The 21,651-nt window shown below is 46.1% G+C and overlaps 1 protein-coding gene and 2 long non-coding RNA genes across 4 annotated transcripts; 1 reads left to right on the forward strand and 2 right to left on the reverse strand.

Moving 5' to 3' along the window:
* Positions 1-1,921: 1,921 nt before the first annotated feature.
* LOC141572169 (uncharacterized) lies at positions 1,922-5,679 on the forward strand. Its single transcript, XR_012497373.1, has 2 exons — positions 1,922-2,254; positions 3,832-5,679. It is a non-coding gene; the product is annotated as an uncharacterized LOC141572169 (long non-coding RNA).
* On the reverse strand, positions 5,398-14,610 carry VPS11 (VPS11 core subunit of CORVET and HOPS complexes). 2 transcript variants are annotated; one of them, XM_074335345.1, is made up of 16 exons: positions 14,384-14,610; positions 13,657-13,801; positions 13,430-13,565; positions 12,970-13,133; positions 12,158-12,405; positions 11,249-11,450; positions 10,714-10,865; positions 9,867-10,053; positions 9,308-9,454; positions 8,616-8,804; positions 8,347-8,508; positions 7,980-8,119; positions 7,688-7,890; positions 7,431-7,602; positions 6,040-6,262; positions 5,398-5,913 (listed from the first exon to the last, which is right to left on the reverse strand). In XM_074335345.1, exons 1-16 carry the CDS (start codon positions 14,572-14,574, stop codon positions 5,749-5,751), a joined length of 2,826 nt encoding a protein of 941 aa, XP_074191446.1. In that variant the 5' UTR covers positions 14,575-14,610; the 3' UTR covers positions 5,398-5,748. The 2 variants fall into 2 exon arrangements, with proteins under 2 accessions (XP_074191446.1, XP_074191447.1); XM_074335346.1 differs by having other exon boundaries at positions 13,657-13,937; positions 14,307-14,591.
* Positions 14,611-14,707: 97 nt separating this feature from the next.
* LOC141572168 (uncharacterized) lies at positions 14,708-21,542 on the reverse strand. Its single transcript, XR_012497372.1, has 3 exons — positions 21,260-21,542; positions 15,535-15,659; positions 14,708-14,845 (listed from the first exon to the last, which is right to left on the reverse strand). It is a non-coding gene; the product is annotated as an uncharacterized LOC141572168 (long non-coding RNA).
* Between the last annotated feature and the right edge of the window lie 109 nt (positions 21,543-21,651).

Below are 21,651 nucleotides of genomic sequence, written 5' to 3' on the forward strand. Positions count from 1 at the left end.
CCTGCGACAAATGTTACAGAATTGCCATAGGTTGACCCAAGACCAGGGCAACCATTCTCTAATGGAGTGGCTCACTGCTGCGGTACGCACAGTATGGGGACAGGCTGGCGAGCTGCCAGACACTGTGAGTAAATGGAAATTGTATAATGAACTTACTCAAATAATCCGTGAAGTGGGTATGAGACATGCTATCTTCAACCCTAACATGCGGGGGCCAGATTACGAGCGTTTTACAATCAGCATGAGAGATCTGGTTTTGGATACTGCACCTGCAAGTGCTTTTGGATCTTTGGTCGCCATTCTTATACCCTATGTGGGATGGCGGATCCATGAAGTTACCTTCGCCATGGCCACCCTGGGGGATGTTGAAAGCTGGTGGCAAAAGAAGTTAAGACAGGAGGTCCGAAAAGTTAAGACCTGGAAGCCCAAATCAAAAGTAAGGGGGCGAGGTCACCGGCCTAAGAGAGTAACATGCACGCGGATGTGGCATGATCTTGTGGAGCAGGGGTTGATTGGGAAAAAATAGACTGACAACCCAATGTACTCTTTTTGTTTTAGGGGAACAGGACTTTATTGGGGACCAGTGTGTACTTCCAGGACTTTTTTCGAAGTCAAGTTGTTGTCCATTCAATCTTAGTTGTGGAGGGTGCTGTTCAGCTTCAAGTTGTCCTTTCAGTCTTAGTTGTGGAGGGCACAGCTCAGCTCCAGGTCCAGTTGCCGTTGCTAGTTGCAGGGGGTGCAGCCCACCATCCTTTGCAGGAGTCGAACCAGCTACCCTGTAGTTGAGAAGATGTGCTCCAACCAACTGAGCCATCCGGGCACTCAGCGGCAGCTCAGCTCAAGGTGCCGTGTTCAATCTTAGTTGCAGGGGGCACAGCCCACCATCCCTTGCGGGATTCGAGGAATTGAACTGGCAACGTTGTGGTTGAGAGCCCACTGGCCCATGTGGGAATTGAACCGGCAGCCTTCGGAGTTAGGAGCATGGAGATCTAACCATCTGAGCCACCGGGCCGGCCCCCCCCCCCCACCCCCCCAATGTACTCTTGTTGGAACTTTGGAAACAGCTGCATCTGGAATAGCAATTCCGGCAAAGCCTAAAGGAGAAGTGCAGGAAAGTGCGACCCGTGTCCCTTCAGGACTTCATGAGGCCGCTTGAGGCCCACTCCTTTCAGCTTGATTAGGGGTGGGGCCAAGGTACCTGGTCATAGGACAAGCAGGGACTGGAGGTTCCACGTGGAACTGTCCATACATTGGTCACCTTCTAATGTGCAGAGAGTTTGGCCCTAGTTGACACTGGCGCAGACTGCAGATTTGTTTAAGGGAACCCAGAACTGTTTGGTCCCCGGACCAGCAATCTGCATTGATGGCTACGGGGGAAAGACCGACTATAAAAGCTGTTTCCTTACCACTGGGTATAGGTAGGCGTCCCCCCCCCCCCCCGTATCCCTCACCCCCCGTACCTACAAGGTGTATGTCTCCCCTGTTCCGGAATATATTCTAGGGGTGGACGAGCTACATGGCCTCAGTTTACAGACATCAGTCGGAGAGTTCTGTCTCCGGATCCGGGTGGTGAAAGCAGTGACACAAGGGCATGCTCACCACCCTCCTCAAATGTTGCCGCAGTGCCAATGCGTGGTTACAGTGTGATAGTACCGCCTGCCAGGAGGACAGCAGGAGATTGGTCGTACAATTTCGGAATTGGAGAAGGCACATATTGTGAGGCCAATGCACAGTCTCTTTAACTCCCCAGTATGGCCTGTCAAGAAGCCAGATGGAACCTGGCGAATGACTGGATATAGGGAGTTAAATAAGGTGACGCCATGTTTGCACGCTGCAGTACCTTCAATACACAATTTAATGGATCGTCTGACTATCCGCCTGGGAACGTATCACTATGTAGTGGACTTGGCCAATGCTTTTTTCTCCATTGACATTGCGCCCGAGTGTCAAGAGCAGTTTGCTTTTACTTGGGACGGGCGGCAGTGGACTTTTCAAGTCCTTCCGCAAGGATACTTGCACAGCCCCACTATCTGCCACGGGCTCGTAGCCTAGGATTTGGCACAGTGGGATTGCCCATCCTCTGTGGCCTTGTTTCACTATGTTGATATTTTACCAACATCTGATTCTCTTTCAGATTTAGAGCAAGCAGCTCCCTCTCTTCTCTGCCACCTGAAGTCACATGGCTGGGCAGTGAACGAGGAAAAGGTCCAAGGCCCTGGCTTATCTGTCAAGTTTTTGGGTGTTGTGTGGTCAGGTAAGACAAAGGTCATACCTGAGGCAATTAGTGACAAAATACAAGCCTTTCCCCAGCTGACCAAGGTCTGCCAACTGCAGACGTATTTGGGTCTGTTGGGGTAATGGCGGAGGTTTGTACCCCATTTAGCGCAAATGGTAAGGCCCTTGTATAACATGATAAAAAAAAAAAGTGGGGCCTCGTGGGATTGGACAGAGGCTATATAGCAAGTCTTTGTTGCCACAAAATGGGCAGTACAGCAGGCACAGCCTCTACAAATAGTAGACCATGGTCGCCCGTTTGAACTTGATGTTCATGTAATGCAAGAGGGGTACAGTTGGGACCTCTGGCAATGGCAGGAGTGTCTCTGGTTGCCAGTGGGATTTTGTTCCCAATTATGGAAAGGAGCGGAGGTCCGCTACTCTCTAATAGAGAAGCAGCTGGCTGCTTTGTACACAGCCCTAGTGGCCACAGAAGCCATCACAGGAACAGCACGGTGTTGGTTCGAACAACCTATCCCATCCAGGGGTGGGTCCGTACGTGGACCCAGGGACCCAAAACGGGGGTGGCACAGACCACCACCCTCGCCAAGTGGGGTGCCTACTTGGAGCAACGTAGCACCCTTAGTTCAAGCCCTTTGAGCACAGAGCTACAACACGTCCTGGGGCCTGTGGAGCTTGTAGCCCAGGGTGAGCCAAGTGCTCTGCCTAGAGGGGAGGACTTGGAGCCCTCGCCCTACAGAGAAGGACAGTCCCCAGTACCTGAGGATGCCTGGTTTACCGATGGTTCTAGCCGAGGGGCTGCAGCTGTTTGGACGGCTGGTGTGTAGCCCAAAACAGACAACATTCGGTTTGATACTGGGACGGCCAGAGTAGCCAGTGGGCTGAATTACGGGCTGTGTGGATGGTAATCAGCCACGAGCCTGGGCCCCTAGTTATTTGTACTGACAGGTGGGCGGTGTTCGGGGGCCTAATGTTGTGGCTCCCCACGTGGAAACACCAAAACTGGTTGGTAGGACACCGTCCACTGGGGGGTCAAGCCATGTGGCAGTACCTCTGGGACCTAGGGCAGAAAAAGGAGGTGACCCTAATGCATGTCACAGGTCACTCCCCCTTAGTGTCCCCAGGTAATGATGAAGCAGACGCCCTAGCAGGGGTCTAATGGTTAGAACGGGCTCCTGCCACTGATGTGGCTCATTGGCTGCATAGGAAATTGCAGCACGCTGGGAGCCGAACCATGTGGCAGGTGAGCAGGCGCTGGGGCCTGCCTTTGAAATGGCAGGAGATAGCAGATGCCTGCTATGATTGTGCTGTCTGTGCTCAGGACAGCCCCCAAAGGCGGAGGCTCCCCTGGGGAAGACAGCAGATTATGCGAGGGAGGGTGCCCCTCACTTGCTGGCAAGTGGATTACAGTTGCCTAAGGCCCGCAGGGGTCCACTGTATACGTTCGCAGCAGTGGACACTGCTATGAGGTTAATGTTTGTTTGGCGGTGTCCGGCTGTGAATCAGCGGCATACAGTGGTCGCTCTTACATGGCTGTGCGCCCTCTATGACCACCCCCCCAAGTCATTGAAAGTGACAGTGGTACCCATTTTACAGGGCAAGAAGTGCAGCGCTGGGCTGCCGGAATGTACATACAATGGTTGTTTCATACCCCATACAATCTGCAAGCAGCTGGCATGATTGAACGATACAGCGGCCTTTTGAAACAATGCCTCTGGGTGTCAAAACACCCTCCCATGATCGCAACTGGGCCTCGCGTCTATGGGACATCTTGAGAATCCTGAATGAGAGACCACGGAAGGGAGGGCCCCACCAATAGAAGCTCAGCTACATCGAATGGCCACTCCCATTCAATTACAAGTTACCACAAGTGAGACTCTGTTAAAGCCAGGCCACGGCAGAAATGGAAACATTCTGCTGCCAGCACCCACATGCTTGAAATCAGGGGAAAGGCAGCAATGGACTTCGCCCTTGTGGGTCAAAAGCCCCCACGTAGGTGATTGGGCCTGATAGCCCCATAGGAGGCCGGTTTGATTCATGATTTGCAAGTGACGCCAGGAGTGGTGGCCGAGTGGCCACCGCAAGTGACTGTGGTATATGGAGGTCCCGATGCCAGGACGATTTTGGGGGAAACTATGTGCTCTCACTATGGCCTATTATGGGGTCCCCTGTTTTGTTACATGTTGAAACTACGCAAGGGACCCTAAGCACTGCCATAAAGGTCTGGTACCACAAACCGGGAAAGGTGCCAGTTGCAGCGACCCTTCTTTCCCAGGACAAAAAGCTGGCATGTATCCTCCCAGATGGAAGGGATTTGCCATTGTTGGTTCCTAAGACTACCATTTCTTTCTGTCCATTGTGCCTATAGCCTAATATGGCACAGGGCTCCTCACGGAACATGCCTGTCGCATATATTGTGAGGTGAGACCCTGTAGGGGTGGAGTGTGGGGACACAGTCCCAGAGAGCAGTTTCCAGGCTCTTGGCCTTGCGTGGAAAAGTGCTGGCTCAGGTAGTAGAGGGTCATCAGCTGTGACTAGTTGGCCATCAGCTGTTTTCGGTTAGCCATTAGCTCTAATAAACTGCCGTGGCTATGCTAGGGGGTTGGTTGGTTGGCAGAGAAGCTGATTGAAGAAAGGCGCGGATTGCAGTTCGCATGGAGGATTGCAGTTGGCAAGTGAGATTGATTGGCAGAAAAGTGGACGGCGGATTGCGGATTGTGTGGCTCCTGCTTCCTGTGTCTCCAACCCAGCTGCCAGCGAGAATATAGTGGTATGACTCCGCTATCTATGGCTCCATAGGTATTCCTTTTTGGCCTTACCATATCCTGCGTTCTCGTGTGGGGAGTGGGAGCTAAGATCCTGCATTGACACCAGCCAAACTAAAGAGCAGGAACTGTTTGGGGGCCTCAATCCAGGCTGCTCTTGGAGGTTAGGCATTAGGTCTTTTGCAGAGGTTCTTCAGTAAACTGCACTCTACTTAAGATGCCACAGGTCCCACTCATAACTGGAATGAGGTCAAGTCAACATGACCTTTAAGGACCTTTGTAAGAGGGGAAGTGGAGCTCTAGGAGAACAGAGAAGAGAAGTACATTTTCAGTTAAAAATCACACCTGAAACTAATAATAAAAACAAAAACAAAAGAATCACCAGGAAGTCCCCAGAGTAAGTCCTTCAACCCTTTTATTTATAGACTCTGGGAGCAAGGACCCAAGCATAGCCTGGTGCTCTTGGGTAGAGAATAAAGTAACTATTGTCCATACGCAAAGGTTGCTGAGGTACCCTCCCCCATGGATCTGGAATGATCTACACTGCTCAAAAAGTCAACAGGAGGAACGCCGGGCTGGCCAAAGGAAGAGGCAGGAAAAGAAAGTCCCCTTTAGTCCTGAAGGCTATCACATCAGATCAAAGTGGAATCTTGACCATGTCAGCCTGACTCCTGTGCAATAGCCCTGCCTCTGTCTTCTTGTGTCCCTACTGCTGTGTCCCCACTATCACACCCCTCCCACAAGCTGCTTAAGTGCCCCTCCTGGAGTGCATGAGCAGGTCCCGCTGCAGCCCGGACTCCAGGCTCGCAGTCAGCCTGGATGTAGGAGGGTCAGTCAGCAGAGTCAATTTGTTGAAAACACCTCGGCCAAAGTAGTCAGCAATCACAGAGAAGCTGTCATTGGAGCACTTGAGCTGTAGGGAAAGAGGAGAGAAGTAGGAATCAGAACTGAAGTGCTCGTTTCCGCAAATGAGAAGAGAAAAGCGCTGCGATGCTCCCATGCCTCCGAGTGGGTGGTCATCTACTCCAGTCGTTCCCACCTGGTGCTGGAACTGATCATGGAGATCTCGTTTCTGTTCCTGGGCCCGGATCATATCCATGACCTTCCGGTTTTCAGGGAGGCAGGTGGGACAGTCGGCATCACTTTCCGAGTAACTCTCAAAGCAGTGTTGGTGGAAGGAGTGGCCACAGAGAAAGTGGACTGAGGGCAACTCCAAGGCACTGTTACAGATGCTGCACTTGGTCTTCTGGAAAATCTTCGGACTATAGGCAAAGGAGACCAAAAAGGAGTGGCAAACAGTGAGGGCAGGGCCAACAGACAAGTGGAGAGAGAAAGCAGCTGGCGTCAATGAGAGAGAGGACCCTGTTAAGGGACTACAAGACCCTGCTCTTCTTACCACCTAAAAAGGGTCAAATGAGGACAACAGCACCAGGCCTTCAGTGAATCTCAGTATGCTCCCAGTAAGTCCAGCTATCCCAGGGGGATATGTGACCCTCTCAGTGAGGCCTTTCCTAAACACCTTATAAATTATCTCTCTCACACACACACACACACACACTCGTCACCTTACTCCCTTTCCTCAATTTTCTCCTTAGAACTTATCACCATCTAGCATACTATAATATTTTGCTTATTTAACGTGTTTAGTGTCTGTCTCTACCTCTACAATGTAAGTAAGCTCCATGAAGACAAGGCTCTTTGTGTTGTTAAGAACAGTGCTTGGGACATAACAGAGACTCAGAAAATATTTGTGGAATGAATTGTTTTCTAATACAGTGTTACCTCGGTTTTCGAACGTAATCCGTTCCGGAAGACCATCCAAGTTCTGAAACGTTTGAAAACCGAGGCACGGTTTCCCCATAGAATGTAATGCAAAATGGATTAATCCATTCCACACCTTTAAAATCAACCTCTAAAACTGCAAATTTAGCATGAATTTTACTATCTAATGATACTAGAGATCCATAAAATTTATGGCGTTCGTAAACCAAAATGTTCGTCAACGGAGACGTTCGAAAACTGAGGTACCACTATAAATATTTTACAATGCTAAGAGCTAATGAGACTTAAGAGTAGGCATTAATGTCTGCTATATATACTTACACATTATCCACCTTCTTTATTTTCTAAAGCAAAGTTTTTATTTCTGAATGGCTTCTAACCACAACTTAGATGTGTTTAGAAAATGTAAAACATAGGCATATACAGAAAGAAAAGTGCCTGCTACAAGATAATATCCTCCAAAGCCCAATAAAAAATGATCTATGTAATAAACCATTCTGTGGAATTCCTCCATTAAAACAGATCTTCAAGCATGAAATGCTCAAAGACACTCCACATAATTTTTTGTCTATTAAAAGTATTTAATGATATTTTTGTGAAGAACAAGGTTATTTACTGGACCCCTCCACATATCCAGATGCCAACTACCTTGCCTTGAGCTCCTGGATCTCCTGGCGGATACGGGTGGTCTCCTCTCGGTACCGCCGCACCTGGAGCTCGTCCTGTGCAATCTGCTGGCTCTGTTTCTGCAGTTTTTGGACCAGGTAGTCCCGGATGACAGACAAAGTGGCTGTGGAATTGTGGGCCAGGGTCTGCACCACTGAGATTGGGGTCCAGGAGGAAACAAAACAATGAACCAAGCATAGCAACCAGCACCTACCCACCCACCCTGTCCTCCCAAGTACCTAGAAGGGGTGGCATGAGGTTCTTGTTCTCAATATGCTTGAGCACAGCCGCCACATACTCCTTGCAGTCCTCCTCCTTGCGGGCAAAGTAGCTGAGTGCCTGCTCCCACAGAGAGGGGTCCTGTTCCCCATGGCGTTCACACACAGCGATCACCTGCCGGTACTGCTCGTGCTGCATGTGATAGTGCATGATCTGCTGATACCTGGGGCCGGGGCAAGGCACACCTCAGTGGCTGATCCTGGAAAATTACTTGGATCCTTCCCCCTTCCTTGAAACTCCCCAAACTCTTACAGCTTCCCCTGCTCATAGAGGTAAAGGACCCCATCCTGGAAATCGTGCATCTGGCAGAGGACCAAGGCCTTGTCAAAGACATCGCAGAACCGGCCACTCTTCAGTAGGGAGATGGCCTCTACATGAAGCTTCTCTTTGACCTGGGGAAGGAGAGTAGAGCTGCTGGACATAAGGGAAAAAAATTCACAAGGCCTCTTGGGACGAGGCAAGTCACCTATCACTTCCCGAGTCCAGTTTCCTCTTCACTGGGGACCATTTAGCTCCCAACAGTGAGGTGATATTGCTCTAAAGAATGCAGCAAAAGTAACCACAAAAGATGGAAGAACTCTTTTCTCCAGCACCTCCTGCAGCTTTCGCCAGGCCTCACCTGTGGATCCTTCTCATGGGCCCAATTCTGTAGTTGTAGCTCAAGGAGTGTGTCGTAGATGCCCTGCGGTGAGTCAGGCTGTACTTCACTCATGTGCTCTAGGAAAGCTTTCAATTCTCGGGGGTTGTTGGCAAAGATGGGGATGAATTCTTCTGAGTTGGCCTAAGATGGTAAGGGAGGAGAGAAGAGACAGAGTGAGTGTGCTTGGTATCCATGAAGCCCCTAAGGTGATCCCTATTGTGCAATGGCCATTCTCCCTGAGGCCTCACCCTGCAGCCTGAAGCCTCCCAGTCACCTCGTCCTTCGAGGCTGGGCCGATAGTTAGTACAAAGTCCCTTCAGCAACTGGGTCATCTGTTCTGGTATATGGTGCATGAGGATCTTGCCATAACGTTTCATGTTGCTCTCTGCCTGCTCAAAAGGCAGCTTGCCAATGTACCTAAGGGCTTCCTGATAATTCTGTGGAGAGGTAAAAGGCAGAGTAAGTGTATGCTCCTGTTGCACCCACCAGGAAGCATTGTCACTGTTCCGGGATGTCTTAGAAAAAGAACAGAGCTCTTTGTGACAACATGGCTGGATCTTGAGAATATGATGCTAAGCGAAGGAAGTCAGACAGAAAAAGCAGAGAATCACATGATTTCACTGATATGTGGCATATAAACCAAAAACAACAAAAGAACAAGACAAACAAATGAGAAACAAAAACTCATAGACACACACAATAGTTTAGTGGTTACCAGAGGGTCAGGGGGGTGGGGGGTGGGAGATGAGGGTAAGGGGGATCAAATATATGGTGATGGAAGGAGAACTGACTCTGGGTGGTGAACACACAATGGGATTTATAGATGATGTAATACAGAATCGTACACCTGAAATCTATGTAACTTTACTAACAATTGTCATCCCAACAAACCTTAACCAAAAAAAAAAGAATGGAGCTCTGAGTCAAGAGTCTCCCCTACCTTGATGTCCTCTAGCTGGATCTTCAAGTACCACTCATGATGTGCATGGTTCTCGGCTAAATAGAGGGCATGGGAGTAGTAGCCAGCCTGCCGGAGGACCTTGATGGCGGTCTCCACATCGAAGTGGACTTCACTCTCACTCTTGGTCTGCCAGGGAACATTAGATAACATCATTCAGAGAGAGGTTGGGGCTGGGGAAGGGAGAGGAAACATGCATCTGATTCTAAGACCAGATTCTTAACGTAAAGTCCATGCTTTTAAAATATTATCCTGCCTCTCAGAAAGTTTCTAAGAACCAAAGTCATCCTCCACCCCTACTATTGGAGGGACTCCTCTAGGGACAAAGGGCTCTTTCAATGCTACTTCCTTGTGCTTAGATACCATGGGAGGTTCTGGCATCATAAAGCATTCCCAGTTTATAGACCAGAGGGTCCTGGTTTACTAATAAGGTCAGCTTTTTCCTCTCCCTACAACCTGCTGAAGAATAGCAAGCCCCGGTGGAGCCAGCTCATGCTCAGTGGGGCTCTTGACGAATCCCCTCACCACCACCGCCCTGCACCTTGATGAACTCCTCCAGCTTCGAGCTGTCCTTGAGCTTGGTATAGCAGTTGAGCAGCAGGGTGGTATGGTCGGCATTGGCCAGGGATTGCCGGTGCAGGGTCTGCAGGTAGGCAGTCAGGTTGTGGATACGCTGGGCATCCAGAAACTTGCGAATCACATATGATGGCTCCAACTTTCCAATGGTTCTAGGGAGACACATGCATCAAGTAGCATCAAGATCGCTGTACTTCTCAAACTTTCATGTGCATAGGAATCACTTGCAGATCTTCTTAAAATGCAAATTCTGTTTCAGCCGGTCTGGAGTGAGGCCTGAGAGTCTGCATTTCTAACAAAGTCCCAGGTGGCATCGATGCTACTAGACTGTGGACCACAGGAATAGCAAGGCTCCAGAGCACTGGTTCTTAAAGTTGGCTGAAAACAGGAATTCTAGAGAGGTTGGGAAAGAAGCTAGGCAGGTTCCTAAAACCCCTTATTAGAGCAGAAAATTCCAAGAATTAATGCCAAAGAAAGTGTAGAAGCAAAAGATAAATGAAATGATAAAGGGAAAAGGGGTTTTCCCTTTAAAGAATCAGGTTGAAATGAGTATTAACAAAGGTCAAGCTAAAGTTTAAAATAACAGGTATTCATCAGATCAGTCGCATACTGGTTGGTCATGTAATATTCGACCCTAAACATTCCCTTTCCAATAACGTATATTGTCTTATCATTCAAGGCATCATAGTTTCTGTAGAAAAAAAGGACAGTTCCTGGTGGAGTCCACCCCCTTCCCCTAAGCACAGGTTTCAGCCTATCTGGCTGCCTGTCCTTGCATTCAGAGCTATATCCTAAAGTGCCTCCAGACTGACCGGATATACTGCTGGACAGCCCCATCATGGTTGCCCTTGCTGTAGAGATGGTCTCCGTACTGCATGAAGATCTGGGCCAACCCATCACTGTCTAAGTGCTGGCTCTTGGCCAGGTTAATTGCCATCTCAAATAGGTTCTTCTTAAACAGCATCTGGAAGGGGAGATTAGAAAATTGGTAGAAACAGTCCTGAAGAGACATCTTCCCAGAATATACCCACAACACACAAGCCAGACAGTCCTGAAGTTCCAATCTGGCCTAGATCCTAGACAGAGGGAGACCTCTCAGATACCCCCAAGACCAATATTACCTCACCTCACAAGGTTCTCTGCAGAGTGGACCCTGAAAGTGGGCTGTCAGCCATTACTTCCCTCTAAGGTCTCATCCCAGTCCATTTACCTTGTAACTACCCTAAGGGAGCTAAGTAAGTCTGTAACCTAAAGGGAAGGAAACACTCTGGCCAAGGGGACTTGGTGAGCCTGTTCCTAAACTATGTCTGCATGCTTTGACCAGTTCTGGGAACTTGGTGGCCTTGCCTCCAGTTTGGTCTGTGTATCCTTCTCCTGCAGTGCATGGACCCGCCCATCCCGCGTCAGCACATACAAGGAGCCCCACTCAGCAAGCACATCCACTACATCCTCAAAGACAGCGCTATAGGCTATGAACTTGTTGCACAGGTCATAGATGTTGAGAATCTGCTTGTCGGAGCTCTGTGAGAGCCTGCTGGTAAACTCTGACCTGTGTGGGAAAGAAAAGCATCAGATGTTTGTACCCTCTCCACTTCAGCTCCCCTTTATTTCCTTTCCCATGACAACTTTGGTGCTGCCCATCCCACACAAAACAAATCACTTCTTTGGCTCCTCTAGCAGCTCATCCCGTAACATGCAGCATTGTGTTGGCAGTTGTAAGAAGAGAACATATAGACCTGATCTTACCCTATAAGATCCTACAACTAACATAGGCAACAGACTGAAACAGTAAGTACATCCAAACATCCATTCATTTAAAAAATAATTAGCACCTGGTGTATGTAAAACACTGTGTTTAGTACTGAATGAACACAAGCTAACATCTGATAGGGATTACTTCCATCATACAGAAGACCCCACTGCCCCTTTCATGTGGCTCAGAGTAAAAATACTGGGTCCTACTACTCAATCCCTTGTTCCTCTGCCCCAATTTATTTTGACTAAAGAGTAAAAAAACCAATACCAGGTCCAAAATTCCCTGGAGCACTCTAGTGCACCAGGGATGCTCAGCAAATGTCTGCAGCAAAAATACATTTTTTCAGTAAAAACATTATAACTGAGTCTAAATGTAAGCACAATCTACATAAAATCAAAGTAGGAGATCGACAGGATGTAGACATCAGGGTTTTGCAAATCGGGTTGATTCTGGGGGACAAGTCCAGCCCTCTCCCTTTCCCTTCTCCCTGGTGTTCTTACTTGGGAGAAACCTTCTGGTCACGAGAGACAATGACAAGGTAGCCTCTAAACCAGTGAGCAATGAGTTTATGGCCCTCAAAAGCGAAGCAGGGCCCGCGTTCATCAGGCTGGTACAAGTAGACACACTCATCCCCGGCCACTATAAATTGCAGGTCCTGAGAAGGGTCGCTTAGGGCTGAGCATCGCAAGCCACAACCATGGGTGTCCAACTCCACACGAGGGTAGTCCTTTCCAGAAACTATATAGGACTGTGAGAAGTAAGAAAGGGGTTAACAGGCTCCCTTTGAGGAGGTGGCATCTAAGCCTTCTCCATATTAACTCTTTCTTTTTAACTCTTAGCACACTAAGACTTTCCCTGGCTGCTTGCCTTTTCCATTAACCACCACCCATCCACTAAATATATAAGCAGGGACCACATTTCCTTCCTCTGTATGACTAATACTACCTACTATAGGAATTCAGCAAGTAAGAGAAATGCAATAATCTTTGACTGTTATAACTATTCCTGAGAGTAGGCTGTTATAAATTAGGAGTACCAGGAACCAGAGAAGTAAAGCAACTTGTCCAATGTCACTTAACAAGTTAATTAGGAAAAATTCAGGTCTTTTACTACAAGCCCAGTTTTTTGTGTTTTTTTCCTAACGCTAACTCTTCCCAGTATCTTAAGTGAAGAAATAAAATATTAAACTGAGCAAATGATTCAAGACTATATAATGAAAAATGTAAGAATCCTACCTCTCTTGTTAGTTCCTTACCCTAGCCCCCTGACCAATGGAGAAGCCTTTCCTGCTTGCCTCTAACACTAGTCATACCTGAACATTCTCTGTTGTCACAACAAACAAGTGAGTGGTCTTTCCTGTTTGGCGAAAGGCCAGTCCAGTAACAGGATAGTTGCCCTTGTGCAAAATCTGAGTCTTGCTATGCCGGTCCCGAGTGATGTCTCCTTTGTTCAATGTAACACTGCCATCTGTAAAACCTGCAGGAGAGCAGGAAACAGCATTTCACTGAGGCTGAAAAACCAGGAAGCACAGGGGAGAAAAAGACCATTTGAAGCACTCATTAGAAGTGACAAGCTTTCTCCTCATATCCAACTTTTCCAAAGGTTAACATGAAGATATGTACTCACTGCTTCATTTTTAAAAAAACAAGACTAAATGCTTTCCCATTCCAAACTGTGGTCTCACGAAAATAATGAAGATGAGCTGCAGAAGCAACTTTGAAGATAATCTATAAAGAATCCTGGAGTGTTTGCTTTGCCTTCTTTCTGCTTACCGATGGCCATAAAGTTGAGATTTTCATGGACAGTCAAACAAGACACAACAGTCGGCTCTGTTCCTGGGATGGCAGGGAAGATTCGAGTACAGAGTGGATTGCCACCATCTCTCTTCTCCAGGTTCCAGATCTTTACCTGTGGGCATACCTCAGATGTGTGAATGCTAGTCACCCTCCAACAACCAACCATTCCCAGGCTTCTGGATCATTTCCTTTCTAGGACTCACCAGGGGGTTGATGCCCTCTTCATCCTCACCAACAGATGCCAGAATATTGTGCTGCTTCAGTTGGTACAGGTGTGTCACCCGTAGTTTGTAGGCTTGGAAGCCTGTAAGCTGTAGGGAGCGAGGCAAGAACCAGATCTGGCCTTCCATATGTGCAGAGTAGTCAAGGAGCCTCCTTTCCAAGTAGAGCTATTTAGACCAGAACCCAGATAACAACTAACATACATGAAGCTCTTTAAATTTTTCAAAGGTTTTTCCACATATTATCTCCTGGGGCTCCCCATCTTAAAAAGAGTGAAAAGAAGGCCAGAGTTTAGTGGCAGCAATATGAAGAAGGAAGCAGCAAACTCCTGATCTCATTTACCTCCTCGCCCACAATATTGGGCAGGGAAGATAATGACACCTTACATAGGTATTCGTCTTTTAAAGCCAACTTGCATTCTTTCTTTTGATTAACCTTAAAATAACCCTGCCAAATTGGTATTTTGTACCCCTTCTACAGATAAGGAAATTGAAGCCGGAAGAGGTTAAATGGCTTGCCCAGGATTACTCAGTTGGCAACAAGTCAGACAATGGACATTCTTTTTTCTCCTCTCTGACCACAGAAGGAGCACTGCGCGCTCATCTAAAGGAAAGTGACATGTAACACGAACCCCTCTGACGGACAGATTCCATCCTAGCTGGATCTCTTCAGGGATCCGAGGAGGTAAGAGACAGCTCCAGAGGAAGGATATCTCCAAACACTAGACTCCCTCGGCCTGAGTCGCAGACAGTGATGCCAGGAGGGAGGCAAAGAAACTTGGAAGCAGTGGGTCCAGAGGTAGGCGCGGGCCCGGGAGCTGCCCCATCATTGCCCAGCGGTTCCTTCACCAACTCCTTGTCGAAGAAAACGAAACGCCGCCACTGCAAGTAGGCCGCCATCTTGGCCGCAGGCCCCCAACCTTGGGGACAGAGGTCACGTGAAAGAACCCGGCGGATCACGTGACATAACAATTTCCCGGAGCCTGGGTGCACTGGGACTCTGGAGCTTCCTGCTGCTGGGAGAGTAGGCGGGGCCGCGTGAGGTAGGGACCCTGCCAGCCCTTCGCTCCGCAGTTTGCGAATTTTCCGGCTCTGTAATCGCACTGGCTAAAATGCTTTTAAGAGTTCGGCCCTCCACCTCTTTGAGCATCAGTTTCCTCTTTTATTAAACCTGCGGAAATTGAGGGATCAAGATGAGGGATGTCAGGCGCTTTGTGAATTGTAACCCGCTGTGCTCAAGTGAATTATGTTATTACCTCACAAGACTGCTTTGAGGCATAAATGAATCAGTATGTATGAAACTGGTTTTTCATCTGTGGGAAAGGAGAAATAAAATTAAAAGTTTGTGTCTGCCACCAGATATAAACTGTGAACCATATACTCAGTGTCTTGTATTTGTTTTTGTGTCCCTCTGTCAGAGTGTGTGGCTTGTAATCTACACGTAAAACATGTTTCTTAAAGAAGCTAGGAAATGCTGATAGGGCAGGAATTCTCATAAGGAGAATACAGCAAAAAGTCTGGAAATGGCAGCTCTGAGACCTGAGTGATTTAGCAAGTGGCAAGTTTCTAAGATAGTCCATGGTCACCTGCAATTCCCAACTCTGGCTAAACCAACTGTCCATGTGGAAAACTGGGTGTTTGTGTATCACAAGGAGCTATGTACAGGAGTGACATCATCATTTTGAGAGAGGATGATGTACAGCCAAAAAAATGGCCATGTGGTTAGTATTTGTGAAGTTTATTTTTGCACTCACCCCCACCACCCACTGTCACACACACACTGCTTTTTAGTTGCAGAATATTTTACTCTTTATTCCCACCAGCCTGAGTTCCCAGAGAACATGGCGGTATCTTGTTTACCATGACCTAGGCCTAACAGGCCTAGTAGATGCTCCACGTTTAGTTGAAGGAAGGAATGTGGATGATTTTCCTTGTATTTCCTCCTCTCCTCAGTCTGGTTGACAGGAAAGATAGTGTCCATTTGTCTGAAATGATAAATGAGGGGAAGAAACTGTCTGGCCACCACCAGGCATACAGATTTCCTGACTTCCAGCTCAGATTTCTTTCCTCTTGGTCACACAAGTATTGGAATTATTTCAGGACCTCAACCCATGGGCAGAAGCACAAATAGGGAGTAGATTAGACCCACTTTCACCTACTGAGCATATTCTGCACTACTCATTAGAATTTTTAGATAGCCTGTCAGTTGTTAAGACTATGAATATATATTAAAAGAAGCAACATAAAAACAGAGATGTGAACAGCAGACAGAGTGGCATCTTTGTTGTTGATTTGGGTGCTCCCCCTACTGTACCATGGTAGAGGCCGAGTCTTCCCTGAAATCTAAACCTGCTAAGGCCTGTGTCCACTGGATCTTCTTATTGATGAGGGCTCTGACTTGCCAGAGCAACCCACATCTCTTCAGACTTACTGCCTTCCTTCCTTCCTCCTTTGACAAATATGTAGAGTACTCACTATTGCTGGAATTGTACTCAATGTTGAGAATATTATAAATATGAACAAGACCTGGTCTTGCCCTTTAGGGAGCTTGACTATTACCATAGGGGACAAAAATAGACTGACAGTAACCAGCTCTTAATTTTATGTACTGAATTATACCTAACAAAGTGCTTTCACTTTTCATGGACTCTTCATAGCAAGCATCTGTAGAAGTAGCATTATCTCTGATGAAAAAAGGAGTCTCAAAGAGGTTCAAGTGACTCTCTCTGGGCAAAAACACCAAAGTTCTTTGGAAATAAGTTGAGAGTTCTTCAGTTCCCTAACCTTTAATTAGATAGTTTGTTGAGATGCAAAGCTAGACTACACTTGTAAGAACATACACCATGTCTTTCAGTTATACTCATTTAAATCCAGGAACTTCAGGAGAGTGAGGAAGATAAGCAAGCAAACTGCACAGAAAATGATTGTGTATACAAATTCACTTAAAGTTCTGCATACTGAGAACTTGAGTCTGAGGGGACTAAAGATAAAAAAGCAATTCAAGTCTTTAGCTTGAAAATAAAGAGATCACAATTCAAAATTAAGAATTGCCTGAGGGCCGGCCCGGTGGCTCAGGTGGTTAGAGCTCCATGCTCCTAACTCCGAAGGCTGCCGGTTCGATTCCCACATGGGCCAGTGGGCTCTCAACCACAAGGTTGCCGGTTCAATTCCTCGAGTCCCGCAAAGGATGGTGGGCTCTGCCCCCTGCAACTAAAATAGAACACGGCACCTTGAGCTGAGCTGCCTCCCGGATGGCTCAGTTGGTTGGAGCGCATCCTCTCACCCACAAGGTTGCCGGTTCACCTTCCACAAGGGATGGTGGGCTGCGCCCCCTGCAACTAGCAATGGCAACTGGACCTGGAGCTGAGCTGTGCCCTCCACAACTAAGACTGAAAGGACAACAACTTGACTTGGAAAAAAGTCCTGGAAGTACACACTGTTCCCCAATAAAGTCCTGTACCCCTTCCCCAATAATAATAATAATAAAATTGCCTGGTAATCCCCTTTTCCCCTTCAGCAAACTGTTGCCCCATGTTGTACAACAGTCATATCCAATAGGGCAAAACAGGAACACTTCTTGTTCCACTTGCAAACTTTTTTTTTCTCTTTCATTTGGATCTCTGGGTAGAAACTAGTTTCTACTACTGAAAAGTCTGGTTTTTTTTCTCTTAGTCCCTAAGAAGGCTAGCAGCAGTTTCCACTTTAGGGGCAAGAAAGTCAATCTAAAGTAAACTCAAAGGTCTTGTAGTACAAAAGAACCCAGGGCTCCAAAGCTACAGTGAAAAGAGGAAAAAGAAGCAAGTCACTGGTTTTTGATTGTGAAAATATGGCCTACAGAAGGGAAATGAAAGAAGGTTAAATGCAAAGCATTTAACCAAGTTTAACCCTGCAATAGCACCTTTTAGTTTTATTTCTCTAGACTAATAACAAAAACAGTAAGTTAACTAATGTGCACTTGGTGCTTAGGATGTCCCAAGTACTGTGCTAAGCATTTCACCCTTTAATTTTTACACCAACCCCATGAAGCAAGTACCAGCCTCTTTTAATGATGTGGAAACTGAGGCCTAGGAAAGCTAAATAACTTGCCTGGAGTCACATAGGTAGAAATTGGTGGAGTTCACAGGCAAATCCAGGTTTGTCAAACTCCAAAGCCCCATATTCTGGGTGCTCAATTTAATTATTTTTTTTTTAGAACACTCAAGTTTGAATTTGTTAATAAATCTGAATGATTTTCTGTGTGATCATGAAGTCACAGAATTCAAGAACCTTAAAAGTCTTGCTGTCTCTTTTTGACACATAATAATTCCCATTTCAATGCAAGCTGGGAAATGTTCCCAATCCTTTGTCTCCTCACCCAATTCCGTATCCTATTCAAATTCATAATACCAAGACTTCTAAAGTGTTCTAAAATATTCTAATGTTATTAAGGATACAGGGGCTGTCATTCACTGCTGTTGGCGAGTGCATATTGGTAAACCTTTCTGGAGGGTAATTTGGCAATGCAGATCGAATGCCTAAAAACAGGAATTTAAGCCTGTATTTCCACTTCTAGGAATTCATCCAAAATAGATTATAAGGGATTGATTTGTATAAAGATTTTTCAATAAAGGTGTCTATTGCAATTTTATAATAGCAAAAAGAAACAACCTAATTGTCAAATAGTAATTTTGTAAGTATATTTTTGTGCTTTTCTATGCTACAATTCCATAAATATAGCCACTGAAAACTCTGTAGAGGAAAAATATGACATAGGAAAATGTTCTCAATAAATTAAATGAAAAACAATCACAAAATATTATCTCCATGAAAGTTTACTCTGTGTGTGCGTGTGTGTGTGTGTGTGTGTGTGTGTATTGATATACATCATAATGCTAAAAGTGATTTAATCTAGAAAATGGAATTGTGGGTGGTTTTTATTTTATTCTTTTTTTCCTATGTTTTTCCAGTTTTCTTCAATAACCACATATTTCTTTTGTAATTTTAAATACATTGTTGTAGAAGTAGAAAAAAATTTATCCTAGTGTGGCTTCTCCTGCTAAAAGGTTATTCTTTCCCCCACCTGAGTTTACAGCAAAATCACATACAAAATAATTTTTAAAATTTTTATTGAAGTATAACATAAATAAAGTGTACATACCACAGCCTACTGAATTTTCACAAAGCAACCAGCACTGCAAAAGAGCACTACCAGAACACTGAAGCCTGCCTTATGCCCTTTTCTAAACACTACCTCCCCACAAAGGTAAGCACCACCACAATTCCCATCACTGCTTAGTTTTCCGTTTTTAAACTTTATATAAGTGAAACATAAAGCATGTACTCTTTCACTTCTGGCTTCTTTCATTCACTATTATGTTTGTGGGATTCATTTAAGTCATCGAATGTAATGGTAGACCATTCATTTTCATTGCTGTATAGAATTCCATTGTGTGAATCTACTGCAATTTATTTATCCATCCAACTATTGATGGGCATTATGTTAGTATTCAATTTTGGGCCATTATGCATAAAGCTGTTACAAACTCTCTTGGTGAACATATGTATATATTTGTTAGATACAAATCTAGGAATGGTTGCTGGGTAACAACCAATTTTTAAAATTCTCCAGGATGTTTGCCCTGATCAAAACTGCCCTTAGGGGTGGCTGGTTAGTTCAGCTGGTTAGAATATGGTGCTAATAACACCAAGGTTGCTGGTTAGACCCCGCGTGGGCCACTGTGAGCTGCGCCCTCCTTAAAAAAAAACAATAAAAATCAAGATGTTGAACATTGAAAAAAAACACAAAACCTGTCCTCAGCCCATGACATAATGTGTATGGTTAATAATGTATGCATATACTCTTGCTAATGAGTTCATTTTAATCTTCAGTCAGTTTGGCACGTGTCCTACAAGAGGGCAATTTTCTTCCCTTGAATTTCTGCATAATATGGGGGAAAGGGATGTAATCCTCAAATGTTATTAACAGGTTATTCTGGACAAAAACTAGTAGATTCAGCTGCCTTAGTCAATCAAAATCAGGTGTTTTACATTAAAGTTTTCCCATTGTTTTACAACTTGTTCTTGTGAAACACTATGCTCTGGTCAGAGAACAAACCAGGTGACTCCCCAGAGTACTTGCACCTGCCCCACATCACAGGGGCACAGATATGCAGGTCGAAAACGGTAGCTGTATCAAAACTGTGCTCCCATTAAGGGTATTCTAGGGTGAGAGCTCACTTAGGAGCAGGGGAGACTAACTTTCTTAATCTCTCAATTTGCAGCCATTCAATAGATTTTTAATAAGTTCATGAAACCATGAACATACAGTATTTGTTTCCCAACAGACTGACTTCTCTAAAGGAAAGGACAAGGTTGTCCCCACCTTTGGAATCCCAGCACCTAGCACAGTGCTTGCATCTGACAAAGGTCCAATAAATGTTAAAATTCATACTCTGTTTGAAATGGATGAAATCTTTCTTATGGAACTGACAACTTATACTTGCATGGCCATCATTAGAGCTAAGCAACACCCATGATATAGAATGTTCTATAGCAGTAAACAACAATATGGTGAAAATCTTTACAGATATGGAAAACGCTCCATGATTTACTAGTTACCATAGAGAACAAGTTGCAAACAGTCTAATTGTATAACATTTTATCATTTATAAAAATACAATAGCTACATGTTTCAAGAGACATATATGTATGTAAAAGCAGAGGAAAAGCACGACACTGATAACAGCTACATACCTCCTGAGGAGAGAGGTTGCAGATGGTATCAAAGAGATTTAGCTTTGTCTAGAATATTTGAATTTTTTTCAAGATTACATTTGTGTATTATTTGTGTAATTACACTACTGTATGTTAAATTTTAAAGAAAATTTCTCTTTATTTCTACCAATTTCTCTATTACCTGAAGACTGACCTATTCTTAAAGAGAACAAAAATAGACCTCTCCCTGGTACTACCAGTAGATTTATCTTCTAAGCATAGACACCCGACTACTTTCTCTCCCTAAGCATCATGAAAAATGTAGGGCAAGGAACAGAAGAGTTCCTCAAACAAGCCCTAGCCGTCACAGCCAGGGTCTTCAAGAGTGCCTTCTGTGAAGGACGACCAGGCGCAACTGTGGGAAAGAGAATAGGGGAGACATTTCCACATTTAAGAAAAGCGCACTCATCTCAATAAAACTGGGAAAAAAGAGGGGAAAAAAAGTGCGCTCGCTAAGGATTGCACATTTCGGTTGGGCTGTAAGGTACAGAGAAGGGAGTAAGGAGTGCGAAATATCTGCCCAACGTGCTTTAATGAACAGAAACATGAGGTGGTGCATATATGCTCTACCAAATATAGCCTCACAAATAAAAGTGTCTTTTGGGTATGACGCTTTGCAGTTTAGAATATTCTTTCTCATACAAATTGGGTTTAGAGTAGGAGCCCAGGCCAAATTCTGCCAATACAAGTGTTACCTCCGACCCATCAGCGAACATCTCTTTTGGTGGCTTTATTTTCCTCGGTAAAACAAAGGGGGTGTTGGGGGGGGGGGACTAAGCTTGAACTGCAGCCATCCTCTGATCTCCATCCAAAGCCCAGGGCAGTTCATTACCAGCCAGCAAGCTAACGTCTCTTCCGCGTGGCTGCGGAACGGATGTCGGTTACTTCCACTTCTCGGTAGGAGCTCCTTAGGTGACCCGAAGAAGAGGGTGCACACTCACTCCAGGTAGCCTTCTTTACCGAGCCAGGCAGTCAGGCACCCAGCACCGACGCCGGAGAGATCCCCGAGCACACCCGGGCGGGCGCTTGGCGCGGTGACGGGCGCTGGGCCCCGTGACGTGGCCCAATCCCTTGGTCCCGCCAGCCGTTTTCCCTCAACTCGCGGACCGGCCCCCTCAGCCGCAGCAGTAGACGGACGAGGGGGAGTAGTCGGGAACGGAGGAGGGGCGGGCCTAAGACGTGGCCCAATGGGAGCGCGCGCCGGGGCAGCCGGGGGCGGGGCCG

The sequence above is a fragment of the Rhinolophus sinicus genome, linkage group LG06, assembly GCF_036562045.2.
Source record: "Rhinolophus sinicus isolate RSC01 linkage group LG06, ASM3656204v1, whole genome shotgun sequence".
Lineage (NCBI taxonomy): Eukaryota > Metazoa > Chordata > Mammalia > Chiroptera > Rhinolophidae > Rhinolophus > Rhinolophus sinicus.

Coding starts and splice junctions, on each gene's coding strand:
- VPS11 (XM_074335345.1), bottom strand. CDS start 14,574: ATGGCGGCCTACTTGCAGTGGCGGCGTTTCGTTTTCTTCGACAAGGAG. Junction 9,455..9,866: donor AGCTGGAGGAGTTCATCAAG/GTGCAGGGCGGT, acceptor GTTCCCTGGCAG/ACCAAGAGTGAGAGTGAAGT. Junction 8,509..8,615: donor GGGAGGCTTCAGGCTGCAGG/GTGAGGCCTCAG, acceptor TTACCATCTTAG/GCCAACTCAGAAGAATTCAT.